The sequence below is a fragment of the Prionailurus bengalensis genome, chromosome X (genome assembly GCF_016509475.1).
Source record: "Prionailurus bengalensis isolate Pbe53 chromosome X, Fcat_Pben_1.1_paternal_pri, whole genome shotgun sequence".
In the NCBI taxonomy this organism is placed as follows: domain Eukaryota; kingdom Metazoa; phylum Chordata; class Mammalia; order Carnivora; family Felidae; genus Prionailurus; species Prionailurus bengalensis.
Window position 1 is genome coordinate 33996389 of NC_057361.1, and position 23423 is coordinate 34019811.

The following is a 23423-nucleotide window of genomic DNA, read 5'->3' on the forward strand; positions in this document are numbered from 1 at the left end:
TATTTAATGGCCCAGCAAGAGACGATGAAGCTAAAAAAGAGAGAGAAACCACGGAGGGAGAGCTGGACAGAATAGGGTTTCAACAGGAGGGGTGTGGTCAGTTGTCACGCGACGCTCAGAAATGAGGTAAGGTGAAAGCTGCCCACTGGATTTCGCAATGCAGGGATCACCAGTAGTGCTGAAAAGAGGTGTTTGGTAGAGTGATGGAGGAAGAAATAATACTGGAGTTGAGAGTGGGAGAAGCTGAAGGAAACAAGTGAGGGTGAACACTTTAGACACAGGAGATTGAGATGGAATAAGAGGGGACAGGAGATAGTATTTGGAGGAGGAGGAAGGGGGGTAGATGGAGGGATTCTGATAAGTTTGGGGAGACTTGAGAATACTGAGGGGCAAACAGAATAGGACAGAAAACACAGGTTCAAGAGAGTGAAAGAATAACCAATAACATAAGGAAGAGATAGCATCCAGATCTCATGTGAAGGGACTAGTCTTAGCTAGAAGGAGAGACAGTACGTTTAGCATAACAAGAGGAAAGGAAGAAAGCCTCCGTGTACAATATACCACTGATATGTACATACATACACACATATAGTAGATTATATCTATATAAAACTGATACATATGGTATAGGTACATATCACATACGTCATATAACATATGATAATACTATTTTCTATCTCCGAAGGTTATTGTGAGATACTAGATAATGCACATAGAACTTATACTACGGTGCCTGGACTAGAAAGTAACACTCAGCAATGTTAGCTGTTGTTAATAAGGCAGACTCATCTATGCTCCCTGTATCAGCATAACCCAGGCTATGCTGCATTGTAAGAAACACTCAAATCTCAGTGGCTTAACACGAACAAAAATGTTTTTTCCTCACTCATGCTACATGTCCAACGTGGCTCACTGGGAGGATCCTCTTTCACTGATCACTCAGGGGCCAGGACAACTGACAGAGGTTCAACAACCTTACAAAGGCACCATTGTGACTCCTGACCTCTTTGGTTGCCATAGCAGGCCAAGAGAGAGAGGAAGCAGGAAATGAAATGTTTCAGGCAACAGGTGACACGTTTGGGCTTCTTACAACCCATTGGCCTGATCCCATGAGCTGTGCCCCTGTGAACTGCAGGCAGGCGGGGAAATGTGGGAGCACCTGAGACATTCAGGGAGTGGTAAATATCTCTGCCACATCCCTATAGGCCGATGGTTTCTGTGGAATCACCTCCCTCGTGTTGGAGAAGGCAGGGAGTTCTAAGGTATAACTTTCTGACTCTTGGCTGCAGTCCCGTGCTCTTTTCCGTGCCCCTTCCTAGGTGGCTAGCCTCAGGAAATCATGTAGGTATACGGGAGTCATCGCACGTCTGACAATATGCACAACTCTTGGATTTCCCCCTATTAATTTTAGTTGTTTTTCATTTGTGGAGCATTTTGTGTCAACTTAAAAATAGAGGCATGTACAAACAAGGAAGACAGTTGACGGATCACGCTTCCTCGCCGAACCAGTTCCTTTCTTGGGGGCACTCAGTGAAACTTCCAAGGCTTGCATTTTGAGTTGTATAACAATGTAGCTGCCACCACTGTTTCTTTCTTTGGACTCAGATAAACAGGTGTATCTCCACTTTGAAAACCCCACTCTGAAATCCCATAAACATCCACATTTACAAATCAGATTCTAATAGCTTCTTTGCTGAAATTTTGTGGTACAGCTCCAGGATATATTAACTGAGGACATTTGGGTCCAAAGCCAGGGAATTTGATTTATAGAAAAGCAGCAGAAGGCAGGTGGGGATGACTATCCTATTACTCAGGGAAGAAAATTTACACTTTTCTTAATCATTTAATCTGCTATTTTAAAATCTTTAATGCACATACAAATCATCCAGTAGTCTTGTTAAAATGCAGTTTCTGATTTAGCAGATTGTGGGTGGGCCTCAGGAATCTGCAATTTTAACAAATTCCCAGCTAATGCTGACGCTCCTGGTCCATGGATCACACTTTATGTAGCAAGAGTTTAACTCATAAGCATAAGAAGTAGTTTATGGAAGCAATAAATGAACAGGCTGGTAAATGTGATTATAGACAATTTGTTGGATAAAGGATCTAGTATTCAGAGTATGTACAGAATACCAATGAAGCAGTAAGAAAAAGACAAAAATATAAGAAATATAAAATAATCAAAGGATATTTCATTCACAGCAATAAAAATCCAAATAGCCTATAAACATATAAAAAGATATTCAACCTTATTGGAAATAAGGAAAATGCAAAAGAAGTAATAATGAGATAACATTTTACACTCATATTATTGGCAAAAATAATAACATTATTAATTTTAAGTGTGTTTGAGTATTTAGGAATATGGGACGCTTGCTAGTGAGAATGCAAATTAGTACGATCACATTATTTAAATAATTTGCCAAACTAAATAAAGTTGAAAAGGTAACTATGCCCAAAGTGTCATACATGAGGTTGTTCACGACAGCACTGTTTATCCTAGAAAAAAGTGGAAAGACCCTAAATGTCCACCAGTAGAGGAATGGAAAGGCTGTTTATTCACACCGGAATGAATATTATATAGCAGTTATAACAAAGGAGCCAGTTATACATGTATGGACATGAAGAATTCTCAAAAATGTAATGTTGAGAAAAATAAGATTACAAAATGGTATGCACTATATGATGCTATTTTATCAAAAATAATTTATTTTATTAAATTTTATTTTAGAGAAAGAGAGGTGTATGAGTGGGGAGAGGGGCAGAGGAAGAGAGAGAGAGAATCTTAAAACAGGCTCTACACTCAGCATGGAGCCCGACATGGGGCTCCATCCCATGAACCTGGGGTCATGACCTCAGCTGATATCAAGAGCCACCCAGGTACCCCTGTTGAAAAAGAATTTAAACATGAAAAATAGAATATTTGTAGAGTGACGCATATGCAATATGATCATTCATGGGAATGATGTACATCACATTAGGGAGAGTCATTTCTTCTGGAACAGGAAAGAAGGGATGAATGGTGGAACAAGCATCAGTAATGGTTTGCTTCTTTAAAAATAACAGAGATCTAAAGCAAATATGGCAAGGGGCACCTGGGTGGCTCAGTCGGTTGAGCGTCTGACTTCGGCTCAGGTCATGATCTCGCTGTTCGTGAATTCGAGCCCTGCGTCGGGTGCCGCGCTGACAGCTCAGAGCCCGGAGCCTGCTTCAGATTCTGTGTCTTCCTCTTTCTCTCTCTGCCCCTCCCCCACTTGTGCTCTGTCTCTCTCGCTCTCTTTCAAAAATAAATAAACATTAAAAAAATAAAGCAAATATGGCAAAATGTTGACATCTTTTCGATCAGAGTGGTGGATATGTGAGTGACTTATATTATTTTCTCTTCCTAAATGCACAATTGAAGTGTTTGTAATTAGAAACAAAACAAGTTTTCCTTTTTTTTTTTTAATTTTTTTTTCAACGTTTTTTATTTATTTTTGGGACAGAGAGAGACAGAGCATGAACGGGGGAGGGGCAGAGAGAGAGGGAGACACAGAATCGGAAACAGGCTCCAGGCTCCGAGCCATCAGCCCAGAGCCTGACGCGGGGCTCGAACTCACGGACCGCGAGATCGGGACCTGGCTGAAGTCGGACGCTTAACCGACTGCGCCACCCAGGCGCCCCAAGTTTTCCTTTTTAAGTCAATCTGATCGGACATAATTGAAATAGAATAAATGCACCCATTTAAGTGCATACTTTGATGAGCTTTGGCAGATGTTTATACCATTATACCATGTAACCACCAGCCTAAGCCAGATGAACATTTCCTTCCCCACTCCCACCTCCTAGGAGAAAAAAAAAACATTTTGATTTTTCATCAGTCATACATTAGTATTGTCTTTTGTACAACTTCTTTCATGTCTGGTTTCTTTTGCTCAGCATAGTGTTTTTGAAATTATTTTAAGTTGTGTGTATTGGTAATTTGTTCATTTTTAGGGATATACCTTAATTTATTTATCCATTTAACTATTGGTGGACCTTTGAGTCATTTCCACATTAGGGCTTTCATAAATAAAGCTGCTTTGGCTATTCATGGTTTTTTGTTTTTTGGGTTCTTTTTCGGACAAATGCCAAAACTTCTTTTGGATAGATATCCAGTGTCTATCGTCAGTTTTATGTATTATGAGTATTTTCTCCAGGCCTATAGCTTGCCTTTTCCAAATCTTAAAGGAGAGAAAAGGAAAAAATAAATAAAAAAGGTCTCAGCCAAAAAAAAAAAAAATCAATGGACAAAATAAGAAGTTTGTACCAAAAAATTCAAATTTTAATCATTTGAAAAGACAGTTAGTTAACTGTATTATTAAAAGTGTAAATAAAACCATAACACTTATTTACTTTTCCTATTAAACTGGCAAAGATTAAAAAGATTGCCAGGATATAGTTAGCAGAAGAATAAGCACATTTATTCACGGTTTGTGGGAATTCAACAAAAATATGATCTTTTCGAAAGGTCATTTGGCAATATAAATTACAATTTTTTAAAAAAGGCATATCATTCTTACTCATCAAAACCATTTCTATAATAAGTTCTTTCAGAATTTTTTCCTACAGAAATATAGAAATTTGCACCAAAAATATGTGCACCAAAAATACTCCATTGTTTGTTAGAACAAAATAAATAAATAAATAGATAAAGATAGATAAATGACTTCAATAAGCTACTGAATAAGTAAATTATTGGGCTTCCACACAATAGGATACTATGCAATCATGAAAATCAATATAATAGCTTTACATGCACTTAAATGGAAAAATATCTAAGATCAAATTTTAAGTGATAAAAACAAATTGCAAAATAATATGTAGAGTATTATCCCATTTCATAAAAACTAAATTAACATATATGCATATATGGATAGGTGCGATAAACACATAGGTAAAAATCTGGATCGATATTTACTACACTCTTTAGGGGGGCCTGGGTGGCTCAGTCGGTTAAGCCTATGACTTCGGCTCAGGGCATGATCTCCCCGTGCATGAGTTGGAGCCCTACGTCGGGCTCTGTGCTGACAGCTTGGAACCTGGAGCCTGCTTCGGATTCTGTGTCTCCCTCTCTCTCTGCCCCTCCCTCGCTCACACTCTGTCTCTCTCTCCAAGATAAATAAACATTAAACAAATTAAAAAAATATATTTACTACACTGTTTAATAGTAGTTTCCTCTGGGGTGTGCAATTAGAGAGGTCATCAAAAATTTTTTTAAGTTATTTATTTTGAGAGAGGGACAGAGAGAGAGAGAGAGAGAGAGAGAGTGCACGGGGGAGGGGCGGGAGAGAATCCCAAGCAGGCTCCACATTGTCAGCATGGAGGACGACCTGGGGGATTGATCCCATGAACCATGAGATCATGACCTGAGCTGAAACCAAGAGTTGGACGTTTAACTGACTGAGTCACCCAGGTGCCCCATGGCCTTCTAATTTCTAAGCCCTACCTATCTGTATGGTTTTAATTTTTTTTATATAATTAACACAATTTGCTTTTTGATCAAAACAAAAGGGTTCAAAATAAAAAATAAGAAATCAAACAACTAATAGAAGCTGAAAATCATAATAGCTAACATTCAATGAGCATTTATTATGTGGCAGGCACAGTTCTAAGGACTTTAGACACATTAACTTAGTGAATCCTCACAAAACTGTCTAGGATACATGTTATTGAGTGTCCGCGTTTTACAGATAAAGACACCGAGGTACAGAGAGGTTAAGTAACTTCCTCTAGGTCAAACAGTTAGTAAGAGGTGGAGCCAAGATTTGAACCCATATTTGTCTGGCTACAGAACCCTAACTCTCAGGAAGACTATGTTATCTGCCTATTGAGGAAAAATTAAAATATGACTGGAAGGAAAAAATATAAGATTCTAGTTCACACCAATCCTGAACTAGCCATCCATTGATTATTGCACAAGTTTTGAGCATAAAGTAGTAATGATTGTGTCCCTTTGTTGTATTTTATACACATCTACCTGATTGAGATCCGTCTCTATCTCCATCTCTATCTCTATCTCTATCTCTATCTCTATCTCTATCTCTATCAAATACGTCTAAGCTCCTTACAATCTCATCACCTCCACTATCACCTCCCTGTCCTAAAACACCATTACCTCTCACCTGGACCATTGCCATCACTTCTTAATTGGTGTCCCTGCTTCCATCCTAACACTATTCACAACCCAGGAATCAGAACAATCCTTTTAAGAAAATGACACGCCTTCTTCTTTCTCAAGACCCTCCAACAGACCCTCCCTGTTCACTGGAAAAAAAAAAAAGCCATAGTCCTAACAACAGACTACATCATCTGGCTCTCTACCTCACTGAGCTCATTTTCCACCCCAAACCTGCAGCAAGGAATTATTAAATCACTTCATAGATGTTAATGATCTGTAAGTGATTCTATTAGCAAATATTGAGCCAGGAGTCAAACCTAGTTTTATTTGACGTAGATGATTGGACTCCCTATATTACACCATGCTCTAATAAAATGGTTAATTTTTTGCAGTAAAATGACCATTATTTTCGCTAGACATAACTAGGCATCCAAATGAGACATTTCCCCTTCTTTGGGAGGACACTGAAATTGTTGAGAACATGCTTTGATAGTCTTGGAAGAAACTTGAGAGCTTGAGGTATGTTTCTGTAAAAAACTACAGAAATGTAAACCCTTAATCTTTGCATTTGTATTAGATTTTAGAAAAAAGATTTGTTTTCAAAAATAATATGAAACTTAAGTTGATATAAAGTAAAAAAACATTTTCAAGAAGAACAATATCCTTCGGGGTGACAAATAAAGGATGACTATTAAGGAATGGATCTGGGGGGGCGCCTGGGTGGCTCAGTCGGTTAAGCATCTGACTTCAGTTCAGGTCATGATCCCTCAGTTTGTGGGTTTGAGCCCCCACATCAGGCTTTGTGCTGACAGTGTGGAACCTGCTTTGGATTCTCTGTCTCCCCTTCTCTCTGCTTCTCCCACTCTCTCCCCCCCCAAAATAAATAAACATTAATTTTTTTTTTTTTAAAAGAAGGGGATCTGGTGATCTCAGGTGGCTCACAGACTAACTCAAGAGCCAGTTCCTAAAGAAGAGTTGTAAGGGAAATATGGCAGGACTTCTATGACAAGGTACTTTCCTAGATGACTACTTTGAAGGATCATGTAATGTGATGATAATGGCTTGTACTCTTAGTTTTGTCAGATATTGGTCAAAGCACTCTATGTATTAATTATCTAAATCTGCATATTGTAGACGAGGAAACTGAGGTACAGAGAGGTGAAGTTAGCCAACGTCTCTCGGCTAAAACGTGGTAGCTGGGGTTGGAACACATGCAGTCTAGCTCCAGAATCCATCCTCCTAACAACTACACTATACTGCCTTTTGAGAGGCGCAGAGCAGTGGTCTTCAAACCTTTTAGATCGCACGTCATTTATAGTCAGCCAGAAGCCAGAAGATGTAACAGCTCACTGATGTGGCCGATGCAAATCAGTTTTCCTGGGTTTATACCTATACTCGACGCTACCAGCTGGCATGCAGAATCAGTGAGAAGTTTGAGGAATGAAGCTCAGAAAATACAAAGATCAAGGAAAACTACCCAGCAGAAGAAATACATGTGTATTTACCTATTTGTCTGCATGTACTGCTGTACTCATATATTATTGTGTATATTGTAAAATATGCACAAAAAGATTTCAGATAAGCTGATGAAAATGAAACAGAACCGAAAGTTCTATTTGGCTTGCTCCACCAAAATGGGTTGTCTCGAGCATCCCCTGGGGGCCGCGCACCTCAGTTTCAAAGCTAGGCTTGGACTAGCACGGCTGTGAATTATGGCTTTACTGCTTGTTCCATGAATAATCTGGGAAAGTTGCTTACTCTGCCTTTGATTCTTCACCTGTTAAATCAGGAGAATAACTCCTAATTTGCAGGATTGTGCGGTTTAAATGAGATTATGTGTACACAATCTGTGGTGCCTGGCTTTCAGTAAGCTCTTCACATATTATTTGCTTTCTCCCATAACTTGAATTCCCGGTTTTTGTTTCACGGTCCGTGCTTTTAGAATTTCATTACTTTGTACACAATGAAGCTGGAAGCAGCCCTGCAGTTAGACTTGGTGCATCTAGGTGGAGCTAGATTAATAGCTTTTTCACGCTCATCATTGCAAACATGGCGCTGCTGTGTCTCTCTGACAGAAAAGAAAACTCTAGAGGAGACGTGTGGAAGAACCTATGTGCATTTTGCTTTGTGTAAAACACCACAGGAACTGGGAGGGAGGGAGGGCAGACTTAATGACTGTCCAGACACTTAAAAATGAATGGCCTGACTATTCAGCAATTGTACGTTTATGAACAGAAGCTTCCTTTTACATCAACTGTGAGCCATTGCCCTTTGTGATTGGGGGTCAGGCTTGAAGACTGTAAGTGGGTTCCGAGCTATTTTTATCTATGCCTTTCCATGGGTGACTTTTTCCTAACAGAGTCCCTTGGCTACATTCACTCTCATTTATTACCATTCACTGAAAATTTCACCTTTGACCCCAACTCTAGGCTTTTGCTCCTTCTCTATCCTCTTGTCAGAATGCTAAGTCTGTTGGGTTTCTTTGGCACAAAGTTAACCAGAAAATGAAGGTACTTGAAGGCATATCAGCTTGCTGACAAACAGATGGCACTCTCTTATTAGGATAATTGGAGAAAGGTTTATTTACAAAGGAACTAATTCCAAAGGGTCGGAAGGGGGTTAGGGCAAACACAAGGCATAGTGCTGACAGCAATAGAACTGTTACTATCCCTTGGCCCCAGAAGTTGAAGGCATGGTGAGCTTATTAGAACTCGGAAGGATCTCTCTGTCTCAAAAATAAATAAACATTAAAAAAAAAACTTGGAAGGAGAGAGAGTTATGCAGAGTAGGCCACCTTGAGAGGAACAGTTCATTTCTGTTGAGGAACAGCCAACCCAAGGTGACCTCATAGGAAGCCAGAAATATTACGTATTACATATCTAAACACATAAATATTCTGACTTCATTCTACTCTCTCCCTCCATTCTCCAGCTGGGGTTCCAATGGCCAAATCCAACCAGAAGCTAGAAGACCTGAGAGCTCACTGATGTAGCCCATGCAAATCAACTTTCCTGGGTAGATAACTAGCACCTGAGGCTATCAACTAGTGCAGAGAATCAATGGAAGACTGGGGAATGAGGCTTATGAAAAAAAAAAAAAAGGCATAGATCAAGGAAAGCTACCCAGCAGGAACAATCTGGCTAGGATTTCACTGCTAGACAAAGCCACTGTTTTCACCGTGCTTCTAATCTTGTCCCTTCGTCTTTTGGTCACACTCTTGAGAGAAAAGTCCTGGGTGGAAGCATCCAATTGGTTAGGGCTAGTTCACCTACTAGTTAACCCTTTTCGCCGAGGGGAGGGAGGATAGGGAATATTGCTTCCTTTGGCTTCCTTGATGGGAACCGGGCTGCTGCCTTCTTTCAAAACTCACACACCTGGGGATTTCTAGGTATCTGGAAAGAGCTCACAAGACAATTCTGCCTCCTCTTTAAAAAAAAAAAAAAGACAAATCTCAATTAAAAAATGACCTCTTATGTATCATTTATTAATTTGTAACAGTAAGACTATCAGTGGGAGTATATGGATTTGGTTTTTATTTCCAGTTCTCTGTTCTCTCTCTCGCTCTCATTTCCTTCCTTCCCTCATTCCCTGATCTTAGGAAGTTCCCTTTATGTCTCTAGATCTTTACACGAGAGAGTAGGAAAGGAACAAGATTTTTAAATATACTTGGGGGTTCAAATGCTGGGAAGCCAAAGATATATATTAGTCCACACAACAGAATGCACTAATCACTGTTTTCCTAATAGAACACGTAAACCTCTTGGGCTGTTCATATCAAAACTTCAATGAACACGTATTTCTCTCAATACAACTCTGGTGTTTTTCAGCTGCTCTTCATGTGGAAAACACTTGTCTTCAGTCTTTAATCTTGTCCCTTCCATGTCCTTAATCATCTGGCCAAACCATTAACCACTGCTTATGAATGCGTATAGATCCATGCCTCAAGGCTTCTCTCCCTCCAAGTGAAATGCGAGTCAAGGTATACCACTTGAAGTTTTGCCCTTTGGGAGCATTTCCCTCCTTTATTCCTCAGATTCAATATAGCTGCTCAATCCACAGTGAATCGTCAGCTGTTGGATCCAGACCAATCCAAAATTACCCGTCTCATCCTTGATCAAGCATACTTTTACTCTATTCTCATAGTCACTTGCCAGAGTTTTTCCAATATAAACTAGATCCACAAGTTCTTTGCCATTCTTTGCTTCAGACTTTGTCACTGCCATCCCCCTCCCAGAATTATGATGAGATCTGATGATCTTGGGGATTGGTGGGGGTGGATGAAGACAACTGCCTTCATCTTACAAGGTAACTCTCCTCAGTAAAAGAGCATCTTTGGGGCACCTGGGTGACTCAGATGGTTAGGTGTCTGACTTCGGCTCATGTCATGATCTCATGGTTCATGATTTCGAGTGCCACATTGGCCTCACTGCTCTCAGCACAGAGCCCGCTTCAGATCCTCTGTCCCTCTCTCTTTCTGCCCCTCCCCTGCTTGTGCTCTCTCTCAAAAATAACTAAACATTAAATTTTTTTTAAAGTTTAATAAATGCATAGTCTCAAATCTTTCCTTTTGTCTAATGAGTAGTTCTAAGTGGTCATTTTGACCCAGTTTCTCACTGTACGTGAAACTTCAACATATATCAGCAAGTCATAATATTTACGGAATTCCTCCTATGATTTTTTAATGTTTACTTATTTATTTTGAGAGAGAGAGTACAATCTGGGGAAGGGCAGAGAGCGAGGGGGAGAGAATTCCAAGCAGGCTCTGCACTATTAGCACAGAGCCCAATGCGGGGCTCAAACTCACGAACCATGAGATCATGACCTGAGCCAAAATCAAGAGTTGGATACCTAACGGACTGAGCCACCCAGGTGCCCCAACATTTCATATTGATTTTAATAGCTTTCTCAGTATCTCCCACCTAAGTTAAGAGGCACATAAAAATCAAGGTGAACCTTAGGGATAACAGTGGTAAAGCAAGTTAATATTCTGGGAAGCCTTAGGGTCTTATCAAGGTTGATGCATCAGTTTTACTTTAAATCTCTTATCTATCTAATTATTTCACCACTTTGATTAGATGAAGCTAAAATTGGTATTGATGAAAAGAGAAGGCACAATCAAAGAAGCAGATAAGCAAATAATTGAACGTAAATAACTTTTAATTATACTTACTTAATAAAGTTAAGGAATAGTGTCAGATGCCAACATTACTTTGTTAAATGAAAGGGTAGTGTCAGGATGAAGAAGAAAAAAATAGCACAGAATGTTCTGAAAACTGTGGTCAATTTCAAAATTGTTCCACACTTCTATAGGAGTTTGGTTCCAAAATAACCCTGAATTCTGGGTGGTGAATAGACCCAGACCCTCTAATGGAAACCCAATTCTTTGGATCCTTTGCTATGTCTTAATCATTTGTAGAATAATACTAAGGTCCCCAGGCTTCCCCAAACACAAAGAAATAGGTGGCCTTCCAGGTATGGCACTTACACCTAGCAACTCCAAAGTGCTGTCCCATTTGGAATTACAACAGGAAAACTAGCAAATAGCATTTACTTCAAGCTGATCAAACAGTTTGTTCTAAACTCAATAATGCATTTACTCTTTGCCCCCTACCTAACCTAAAGTTACCTGGATTATTTATCCTCTCTGTCCAGTGTCCTGTGCTATGACACAAGGTGCATAAAAACACCTGGTAGTGATATAAATTAACTCATAGGAGAGATGAGATGCGAACGGCACATTCACTGCAGAAAAAGAGCTTGTGGGTGGGTGGGGGGGAAGAGTCAGTCATGTCACTGAAAACCGAAGGTGATCATGATGTGTTATTGTCACGTGAACTTCGCAAAATGTATTGCTGATGTCTCCAGACTCGTTTTGTGTTCAATTGCTTGGGGACACCTGCTTCAAAATAGTGACTGGTTTGTCTTCATGTCCCTCGTTGCTTTGAACAAACAGGCAATAATTATAAATTTTAACTGGCAGAAGAGTAGTGGCCATGGAAGCAAAAAGATGTAATGATCCATTTTTGTTCCACTGTTTCATTATACTGGAGAGCAACACTGACTATTGGCATTTACAGAGTCCTTTGTATTAATCATTAATTACTTTATCTCATTTCCATCTCAAATGGAATAGGTTGGTGAGCATGGCAGGGTACAGAAGGAAAATACTATCAGACAGTAAAATATTAGAAACATGAAAAGTCAGTCAGTTGAAGTACTGAGGGAGAACAAAGTCCCTGGTTTTCCCATCATTTAAGGGGAAAAGGAAAGGAGAGAAGAAAACACATCATAGGTCCTCACTGAGACACATCAGTTTTGCTTCTTTCTTAATTTTGATTAGTTTAGAGGATAATGTTGGGAAGAAAAACCAGGACACCTCTCTTTTATTTCCAGGAAAGTGACTACAATAAACCAACAACTGGGACAAGGTGTGGGGGTTCTCACTGCATGTTCTAATGCCAGTAACTAATAAAAGCTAACATTATTGTTCAGTAAAGCCAGGTACAGTACTGTAGTATGGTATTCAGTAGCATATGTACTCTACATCCATTATCACATATTCATCCCCATCTCTGGATTAATTCTTTGTATGGCTTCCCAGATGATTTCCTTATCTTAAAAATTTTTTTTCCAATGTTTATTTATTTTTGAGACAGAGAGAGACAGAACATAACGGGGGAGGCTCAGAGAGGGAGACACAGAATCCAAAGCAGGCTCCAGGCTCCGAGCTGTCAGCACAGAGCCCGACGCGGGGCTTGAATTCACAGACCCTGAGATCAGGACCTGAGCCAAAGTCAGATGCTTAACCAACTGAGCCACCCAGGTGCCCCTGATTTGCTTATATTTTAATGGGAACACACTGGGTAACAATTGAGGATGACCTGGGAACCCACGAACTCCTTGATTCTTTGGAAGAAAGGATGTTGGAAGAATTCTGGAGGCTGGAATTGGTCATGGGGAGTGCCTAGTCCCCATGACCCAGACTCCAAATAGTCAACAAAGCTCCAGGGAAAGGACTTATTTCTCACTTTTGAGACAGGATTCTCAGAGTTTCTCTTCTGGACCCTGGTTAGGTCCTAGCTTTATAGGCCACAGAATTGCTACCAGGAGAGCAGCCTTAAGAGAAGAAGGCTGGGTTTCGCTTGTCGCTGAAGGTGAGAGCACAGCCCCTACTTAGAAGATGTGGTCAAATAAAACAATCATGAGCAGATAAAGAGGACTTCACAGGTTGTGTCTGGGGAGAGACACCAACCACAAAGAAGACTGTAGCTTTCATCAAGAACCAGAAAAGGGTGGGGAAGGCATTCACCACACAGTGATTTTTGAGGACATCCAGGAAATGTGTCCTGGGCTCAAGTGAGAATATTGCCATGGAAATTACTATTGGGACAGTGCTTCTAGACCAAACACTGGGCAGCAGGAAGCAATGCCAATAGCCTCTCGGGGCCCCCATATCACTCAAACTCTAGAAGTACCTGGCAGTCCTAAGGAGCATCAGGTATTATTGTCGAGGCACTTGGTGAACTTTCAGCCTCTGTGATTTCTCTGTTTGTTTAATTCCCAATAGCCCTTGCTCTGTTAATAAATCTTCTTTATGCACAGATTGACCTCTGTGCTTCCAAGGGGAGGAATTAGAATCAGCCTATGGGGAAACAGATGGCTCTAGGATTCTGGGTGGGAGCTTAAGCAAATAAAAGGGCACCCATGAAAGATAAACTCACCTTTTGCATCTCATGTGCCTCTGACACTAAGGTTGGATCATTAATCATATTTATTTGTCCTTCCTCTACCTTACAAATTGTGTGTGCATTTCCTAACATTGCCAGCATTTACCAGACCGCAAAATGAAGGGCACCAGGTAGGAAAACTTGAGATTTTTGTCCCTATCCAAGCTCTGAAAAATGCTAGGTCCTGCTTAAAATCACCAACTGCCAGAGTAAATGATTAACAGAAGACTGACTTCAATGGAAATGTGATTTTATGACAAGAGAAAAGAGAGATTACACTTGAATTTGATAATCAGCATTTCACGCTCTGGTTCAGAATTTTGGTTTTCATGGAGGACCCTGTCTACCTTCTTCACATGCCTCACTTGAGAGGATATGGTGGGAAAAGAGGTGGAGAGGGGGTCAGAGATAATCTCCACTGATTTCACAATCTCCCCTGGGGCCTGCATGTTTGAACAAATACTTAGTAGTGGTGCAGCAAGAAAACACCCCTGAATCAATATTTTGACAAAGTCCTATTACTATCTGTTAATTACAAAGTAATATTCCAAATTTGCTGTAAAGCAGGAACTCTGGGGGGGACATACATACAAGTGGAGAGAAAAACAGTAGCCAGCTGATAGATGATTTCCTCCACAATCATAATTCTAGCTTATTTTCTTTTTAAATATTTAGTTATTTATGTATGAGAGAGCACATGTGCACAAGAGGGGGAAGGGCAGAGGGCGAAGGAGAGAGTGAATCTTGAGCAGGTTCCATGGCCAGCTCAGAGCTGGAGGCAGGGCTTGATCTCACGACCTGAGATGATGACCATGAGATCATGACCTGAGCCAAAATCAAAAGTCAGATGCTAAACTGACTGAGCCACCCCGGTACCCCTCATAATTCTAATTTATTTTCTATTGTCAATTCCCATGCAGATCCAAACAGCATAAAAATACATTCTTACAATAGGACATAGCTTTATAGTTCATAGAGCATTCCAGGGACATTAACATAAATGGATTTTTTGGATTCTTCAGCAAATTGGATATGACCTAGAACATAGAAGACTTTTAAGGAAAGGGAAATTGGATATCTAGATGTGTCCCACCCCCCCACCCCCGCAAAAAAAACCCAAAACACCTCAACCTAAACCTCATACCTCAGACAAAACTTAACTCAGAATGGATCATAGATCTAAATGTAATTTGTAAGGTTGTAAAATTTTCAGAAGACATAGGACAAAATCTTTGTGACCCTGGGTGAGGCAAAGAGCTCATAGATACAGCATCAACAGTGTAGCCCATAAAAAGAAAAACCGGCAAGTTGAACTTGATCCAAATTTAAAACTTTCGTTCCATAAAACACACCATCAAGAGAATGAAAAGACAAGCAGCAAACTGAAAGAAAATATTCGCAAATCACATATGCAATAAAGATCTTGTGTTAAGAATATATAAAGAACTCTCAAAACTAAATAAAAAATGACTCAATTAAAAAATAAAGTAGGCATTCTATATGAGATGTAGAAAAGTAAGAGTTCTTATCACAGATAATTTTTCCCTCTTTTATATTCTTTTTTTAAATTATTTCTCTTTTTTTAAATGCTTGTTTATCTATTTTTGAGAGTGAGAGAGAGCACGAGCAGGGGGGTGGGTAGAGAGAGAGAGAGAGGAAGAGAATCTGAAGCAGGCTCTGAGATGACAGAGGCCCAAACTCACGAACTGTGAGATCGTGACCTGAGCCCAAGTCAGACATTTAAGTGACTGAGCCACCCAGGCGTCCCTCTCTGCTTTTTATTGTATGTGTATGAGAAGATGGATGTTAGCTGAACCTATTGTGGTCATCATTGCACAACATATGTAAATCAAGCCATCATGTTGTATTAAATATATGCAGTGATGTATGTCAATTATTTCTTAATAAAACTGGAAAAAAATTAAGTAGGCAAAAGATTTGACAGATACTTCAGCAAAGAAGATATGTAGATGACAAATAAGCACATGGAAAGATGGTCAACATCATCAGCCTTTAGAGAAATGCAGACTAAAACCACAATCAGAAGTGACCACACACCTATCTGGGTGGCAACGATGAAAAATACTGACAGTAACAAATGCTGACAAGGAGGCAACACAACTGGAGCCCTCACGCATCACGAGGGGAATAGCAAACAGGCAGAGGTGCTCCGGTAAATATTTTGGCAGTTTCTTCAAAAGTTAAATGTATACCTGCCATCTAATCCAGCCACTCTACACCTAAATATTTACCCTAAAGAAAGTAAACTTATGTTCACACAAAAACCTAAATATAAATGTTTGTGACAGCTCTATTTGTAAGTTCTAAATGAGGAAACAACTCAATATCCTTTAGTGGGGATGAATAAACAAACTGTGATATATACATATCCATGTGTATTTATTGCTGAATAGTATTCCATTGTGTGTGTGTGTGTGTATACAATAGTATTCCATATGGTATATACAATGGAATACTATTCAGCAATAAAAAGGAACAAACTACTGATAAACAGTAATACAATGAATCTCAAAGGCATTACCATGAGCGAAAGAAGCTAATCTCAGAAGATTATACACTGTATGATTCCATTTAAGTTACATTCTAGAAATGGCAAGAGCATAGGAGAGAGAGATAAGATTGGTGTGCCAGGGGTTGGGGGTGAGAGAAGGGTATGACTACGAAAGAATTTAAGGGGGAATTTGGGGGGGAGATGTTCTGTATCCTGATTGTGGTAGTGGTTACACGAATCTATATAGGCACTACAACTCATAGCCCTGTGTGCCAAAAAAAAAAAAAATTAAGTTCACTGCATGCTAATTAAATTTTTAATTACAAAATATATGAAGTACGTGCATTTAACCAAAATTTAAAAAATAAAGAAGAGAAAAAGAGTATTGTTTTTGTTTGTAGATAAGGAAACTGACTTGCCCAACGTCATTCCATCAATAAATGATTGGTTCTGAACTAGAACCCACATCTTTGAAGGACATTATTCTTTCCCTATTGTTATATGAGAAATAAACCTTTAAAAACCTAAGCCAAATTGTGTATTAGTTAGCATGCGTTTAGTTGCAAGTAACAAAAACCTCAATTCAAAGTGACTTAAACAGTGGATGGTGCTAGAATGTATCTGCCAAGTGAAAGAAGTCAACCAGAGAAAGACAAATACCATATGATTTCACTCATATGTGGAACTTAAGAAACAAAACAGATGAACGTTTGGGAAGGGAGGGGGGAGAGAAGAGAGGGAAACAAACCACAAAAGATGCTTAATGACAGGGAACAAACTGAGGGTTGGTGGAGGGAAGTGGGTGGGAGATGGGCTAAAATGGTGATGGGTACTAAGGAGGGCACTTGTTGGGATGAGCACCGGGTGTGGTATGTAAGTGGTGGATCACTGAATTCTACTGCTGAAACCAATATTGCACTGCATGTTAACTAAAATTTAAATTAAAAAAACCCAAAGCGGCTTGAACAAAAAGGGCATTTATTATTTTATAGGACACGGTATCTAGTGGTAAGGAGGGTCATGAGGTTGGTTGATTTTGCAACTCAGTGATGTCATAAATGACCAAGATTCCTTCTTTCTTGCACTCTGGCAAACCACACTTCATTCTAAGGCTGCTCCTCCTCACGGTCACAGGATGGTTTCTGGTCTCACACTGGGATACGTGCTTTTTTTTGTTCTTATCTAGTGTGAGATAGAGCACCAGTGACAATTTCACAGGGCTTGTAACTCAAGTGTGTACTGCATGCAAATGCTTTACATTTCCTAGGATTCTAAAGATTCCATACAACCAGCTATAAAAAGTATTTATGTAATTACTAACACTGAAATAAACAGAGTTTCTCACTGCAGTCACAGCCATATGTCTTATTTGTACAGAGCTCAAAGTTGCAATAGATCTTTGGCAATAGCTATGCTGAGGTTGTTAGACACTGCACTTCATGTTTGGTTATCATGTTAAAGTTTAGCAAGTAGTGTAATAGCTCACTTTATAAAACCTTTATTTAGACAGGTGAGGACCCGGAGGGTGAAAGGGCAGTCAAGTGATTGATTTGGTCAAATTTGCTATCTGTTAGCAACCCAGCCAGAGATGGCATTTGATCTTCAAGCATCCTTCCCATAATTCTTTACGTCATGTTGATTCCCCCTTCGATGCCTGAACTTCACTAGGGAAACAGTAGCAATTTCAAAGGAATATTTCAAGTTCATACATGATGCTTATAAGCTTTAAATGTCAATAAACTAACAGGGGCGCCTGGGTGGCTCAGTTGGTTAAAGCATCTGACTCTTGATCTTGGCTCAGGTCATGATTTCATGGGTTTGTGAGTTCAAGCCCTGCATTGGGCTATACACTGTTGGTATGGAGCCTACTTGGGATTCTCTCCCTCCCCCCCCCACTCTGTCCCTCCCCTGCCCACACTCTCTCTCTCTTTCTCAGAATAAATAAACTTAAAAAAGAACAACTTTTTTAAAAACATCAAGAAACTAACATTCTTTACATCCTCAATGGTACCATTTGGCCATTTGGAATTTTAGGCTCAAATGTCAAATGACAGGATACACTTGGAATCCTGGAGTCTCATTAACTTTACCATTTCCCTTCCCTCCACATCCTATCAGTTGTTCTGATAGGTGGAATCTAATCCCTAAATCTTTCTTGCATCCATCCTCTGTTTTCTATTTCCACATCCCCAGTATGTGCTCACGTCCTTGTTCTAACACAATAACCTTTGTCTCTGCCTCCATATTCTCTCCACCATACTTCTTACACAATGCTGCTGGATTCGTGTTTTCACAATATGGCGCAGATAGTAACATATGTCCCCTTGTCTGCCTCAGCTCTAAAACTTTAATAATCTTCCTTATTTGACTATAGATTAAATTCTTAACCCCATAATCTGGCTTTCAAGGCCCTCAACAATCTGGCCCCAATATTCCTTTCCAAATCTAGAGAGAATCCTTTCCGGATAGGAGTGGTCGGCAGTGCTGTGCTCACAATGGCTTGTGAGAGCCCATCCTACACCTCTCCCCCAACTCCATGTTCAGTGATGTCACTTTGGGAGCTTGGATCTGGCCGTGGTGGGAGCATTTACACGACACAAGCCCATCAATGCCACAAAGCAGAACTTTTTTTTTTTTTTCATTTTCTTTTCTGAAGCAAGGAAGCAGAGAACAAGCCCCTCCCCCTTGGTTAGAATGCCTGGCGTCAGAGCACAGAGACAAAATGGTTGACTCCGAGTGGGAAAGGATCCATCACTCCTATTTATCACTATTTCCCTCAGAGCCCACCTGGTACAGAGACCCAGTCTGTGATCACTGCACAACTGTTGGTGGTGGAAGAGAAAAATGAGTGAATGGAGGGCTGGGTGAAGAAAGGGAACTAGGTAGGGTGCCAAACCACGCAGTTAAAATGGAATTAGAGGAGTCATGGTGTGGGTCAATGAAAGCATGAACTCTGAGGATGAATGTCAAACCCTCTATGGTGCTCTTCCACATGTTACCCAGATACCGTCTTTTGAGATTCAATGAAATTGCCTCTAACCTCATCCCACGTGTGGTGCACCTTTTATCTTCCAATCTCGCTAGGGGTTGTGGGTGGTTTCAGTTTTCTTAGTCTCCTCTGAGGGACTGAGCTCCTACCTCAGTAGAATTAGAAGGGTTTCTGAGTCGCTTTGGCATCTCAGAAATGCCACCTACTTTCTACACCACAGCACTGCAGACACTTGATTTCTCCCCAAGCATTGCTAACACGAGTTGTTTGTGTAGGTAGCACACTTGACTGGAGATATGGGCTTTACACTAGCATACGGGTTGACCTCTTTTCCCTCAATCTCACTGCAAACATTCAATTTCCTTCCTTGTATTACATACAGCAATTTCACTGTCTGAAACCTATCCAACAATTGGCCTCTTTTGCCTCTTCAAAGATGCTTTACAGTCTTTTCCAACAAAGCAGACTTCTATTCTCCCACTTGGAACATTCACTCTATACCTTCTTACTCTTGTACCCTTGTGAACACTTGCCTCTGCCTGGAATATTCTTTCTGGAACAGAAGACTTAGTAAAGGTTTGAACAGTTCAGTCTTTCCCGCTCTGTCCCTCATCATTCTTTGTAAGTAGAAGGGAATAGCAATAAGATTTATTTCCCTGCTGACATTAATTATGACATCGTAGCCATTCCGGTTCCTGAAGTGGCCATAATTAATTTTTAAATAGCATATTTTTTTGCATTGCATAAACTTCCAGCGAGTGTTTACCTGGGTTTGCTAAAGTCACATAAATTGATCAGAAGATGCAGCCCTTTCTTTCCTGCCTCCCACCCTTCCCAGCTTAGAGTACTTTTTCTTCCCTGTGATATGGTAGCGCTTTATCTGGACCTCTCCTACGGGCTTGTGTTATGTATGCTTATTTACAAATATTATCACACTTACTGAACTGCAAACTCTGTGACAGTGAGATCATCTTCCTTCACTGAAGTTCCAGCCTAGCCCAATATCTGACACAGAACGGATTTTGAAAATATCTGATTTATAACTGTGGATGAATGAATAAATGTAAAGCATTGGAAGACCTCTTAGTGATCTGGAGAGGCTACCAGGGGAGGAGCGTATGGTACCCCCTCCCCACTTCTACTGATTGTGGGTTCCTGCTAGAATTAATAAGCAACTACTTGCTTATCGAAGACCTACTATGTGCAAGGCACAATGGGAGCTCCAGGACTGAGATCTTTTTATTATACCTCCCCACTCCAGCTTTTTGCCACCAAAAAAATAGCTCCGGGGCATTTCTTTCTGTTTGTTTTTGCGGGAAAGCTGAGACTTAGAGTTACAAATGAAATACCGTTGGAAATACTCCGGGTTGTCATGTCTACATCTGGGGTTCTGCACTGACGATTCACATTTTCTCAGTGGGTTATTTCTACGTACCTTCACAGCAGCCAGCACTGCAACTCCCTGCATATATTATACGCCCAATGAGTACTTATCAATTGATTTTGTGCAAGTATGTGACAGCATAAATATATTATGAAAAATGAGGAGTCTGGTCACCAAAAGAATCAGGATTCCTTCTAAACAGACACACACACACACACACACACACACACACACACACACGCAGTGGTGGAGCTTGGCTTAAAGTGCAGGCATTCCTGTACCCTGACCTGCAGTATCTCTAACCAGGGGAATTTGATAAGGTAGTTGAAGGGTGATTTTACCTTTGCTCTCGCACTGCAGTTGAAAGCATTCTTAGCTTTTAGGTGGAGCCCACTGTCTGTCGACCTTGGTGAGGCGTTTTCAAGAGCATACAGTGATCTTTTTCATTATCAAAAGAAGATGCTGTTTAATTTGAGGACCCTGTTGAACAAGGCAGCTCTTAGAGATGGTCACAATTTCGTGGTTCGAAATTTTCGGTAAGTGATGGCCAGAGATTGGAGCCTGACTTAGGAACTATGGTGATAACTGAAGTTCTATTCTGCAAAGGAGCACAGCCTCGAAAAGGCGTCGTTTTGGAGGGTTTAGTGCCAGGCTCTACCTTTATTTGAGACAGCTGTCTCTAATTCCAGGTGAGCCTTCATTTCTCAGTCCTCTCTAATCAGATTTCAGAGCAGGCTGGGAGCAGGGGGTGTGGGGGTGCGTCACTAACCTCCTAGGGTGTAACAGGCTAAATGTTCTTGACATCTTCCATTTGTGTACATTCTAAACGGGATCCTGGCTGAAGAAAAATTAGAACCAATTTACACAGGGTCTTCAGCTTGTATTTGGATTTGCTTGAAAATAATACATCATTCTAGGGAGTGGGGATTAATCAGTTCTTAAAAAAAATGAGACCCCCAAATAACAACCAGATAAATATTTACAAAGCTTCTGCCAAGGAGCCTTATGTGTGATGAGGATAATGAAATTTTTAAAACAAAATCCATGTTTGGAATCTATCCCTGAAATTCTTGGTAGCATGTGAAAGGCGGCTGTTTCCAGTGAATTCTTTCTATGAGTTACATCCTGCTCTATAGTTATTGAGCATGCAGTGGGGGTGGTGTGGGGTGTGTCTGTGGGGAAGGGGATAGGGGCAACTAGCTAACTGAGGAAGCAAGGCCATCAAATGTGCACATCGTTGCCAGAAAGCTTCTACAGTAACTGCATGTTAACAATCACATAGAATTTTCCCAGAGACTCTTTCCAACCAACCTCAAAACAACCTCATTGACTTCCTAAAAGGAGAAGCTTCTAGTCTGAAGTTGTCTGAAGTTTTCTTCCACTGTGACTAAGTGGGTCTTTGACAGTGGCCCTGAGTCCCTCCTCTGGGCCACCTGACAGCTCTGACCTCTCTGGACTGTATCATTAGCACCATTTCTTTGGTGAATAGAAGACTCTCAGAAGCCAGAATGACATTGTAAATGATACTGTAAATTGAGCTCATAGTATTAGACCTAGGTGGGACGTCAGAGCCACAGAATATTATTAGCCTTCTCTTATTTTACAGAGAAGGTTTATGAGGCCGAGAGAAATTCTGGGGTTTAGCAATTAGTACTAGAGTTTGACCACATAACCCAAGGATGTGGAGGAAATCTCAGGTTTTGGAGTCTAAAGAACAAGATTCAAGACCTGGTACCACCACTTTCTGGCTCTATCACCTTGAGCAAGTCGTTAAACTTTTCTGTTGCTTCCCCTATAAAATGGGAAAAAGAGTAATACCTGCTCTGCTTACATCACAAGGTGGTTCAACCATTCGTTTAATAAATACTCACTGAGCACCTACTTCCGAGCCATGCTCCTTGCAAGGTGTTGGAGATACAGTGGCAAAGAAGGTACTTCATACCAGACACATGAAGTCACAGTCTAGTGATAATCAGCGAGATAATGCGCGTGAAAACTGTAAAGTGACAGACCAATGTTCATTATTTTATTATTCCATGTCACTGCATTACATCAGATAACAGTTTGATGACATTTTTTCCCATAGTTTTTAACAAAGAATCATCACTGAGCTGAAAATAATCACCTGAATGAACAGCCAAAGCTTGAAACTTAAACTTCTACTCTTCTTTGAAAATTACAGTGATTATTGATTTTTAATGTTTATTTTTGAGAGAGAGAGAGAGAGAGAGAGAGAGCAAGTGCAAGCAGGAGAGGAGCAGAGAGAGAAGGAGACACAGAAGCCGAAGCAGGCTCTAGGCTCTGAGCTGTCAGCACAGAGCCCAATGCGGGGCTCAAACCCACCAACCACGAGAGATTTTTTAAATAACGGTCACTGGGGCGCCTGGGTGGCACAGTCGGTTAAGCGTCCGACATCAGCCAGGTCACGATCTCGCGGTCCGTGAGTTCGAGCCCCGCGTCAGGCTCTGGGCTGATGGCTCGGAGCCTGGAGCCTGTTTGCGATTCTGTGTCTCCCTCTCTCTCTGCCCCTCCCCCGTTCATGCTCTGTCTCTCTCTGTCCCAAAAATAAATTAAAAACGTTGAAAAAAAAATAAAAAAAAAAAGAAGCAAAAAAAAAATAAATAACGGTCACAAATTAAATGTTTGGAACTAAAACATCTGCCAAATGTTGA

At 40.5% G+C, this 23423-nt stretch overlaps 1 protein-coding gene across 1 annotated transcript in view; it reads left to right on the forward strand.

The window, feature by feature from the left end:
- The first annotated feature begins 21050 nt into the window (after positions 1-21050).
- Positions 21051-23423, forward strand: part of OTC (ornithine transcarbamylase) — a 62071-nt gene continuing 59698 nt past the window's right edge. Inside the window, exon 1 of the mRNA XM_043569930.1 lies at positions 21051-21287. Coding sequence (XP_043425865.1) covers positions 21211-21287 — 77 coding nt within the window. The 5' untranslated portion in view covers positions 21051-21210. The remainder of the gene's footprint in view (positions 21288-23423) is intronic.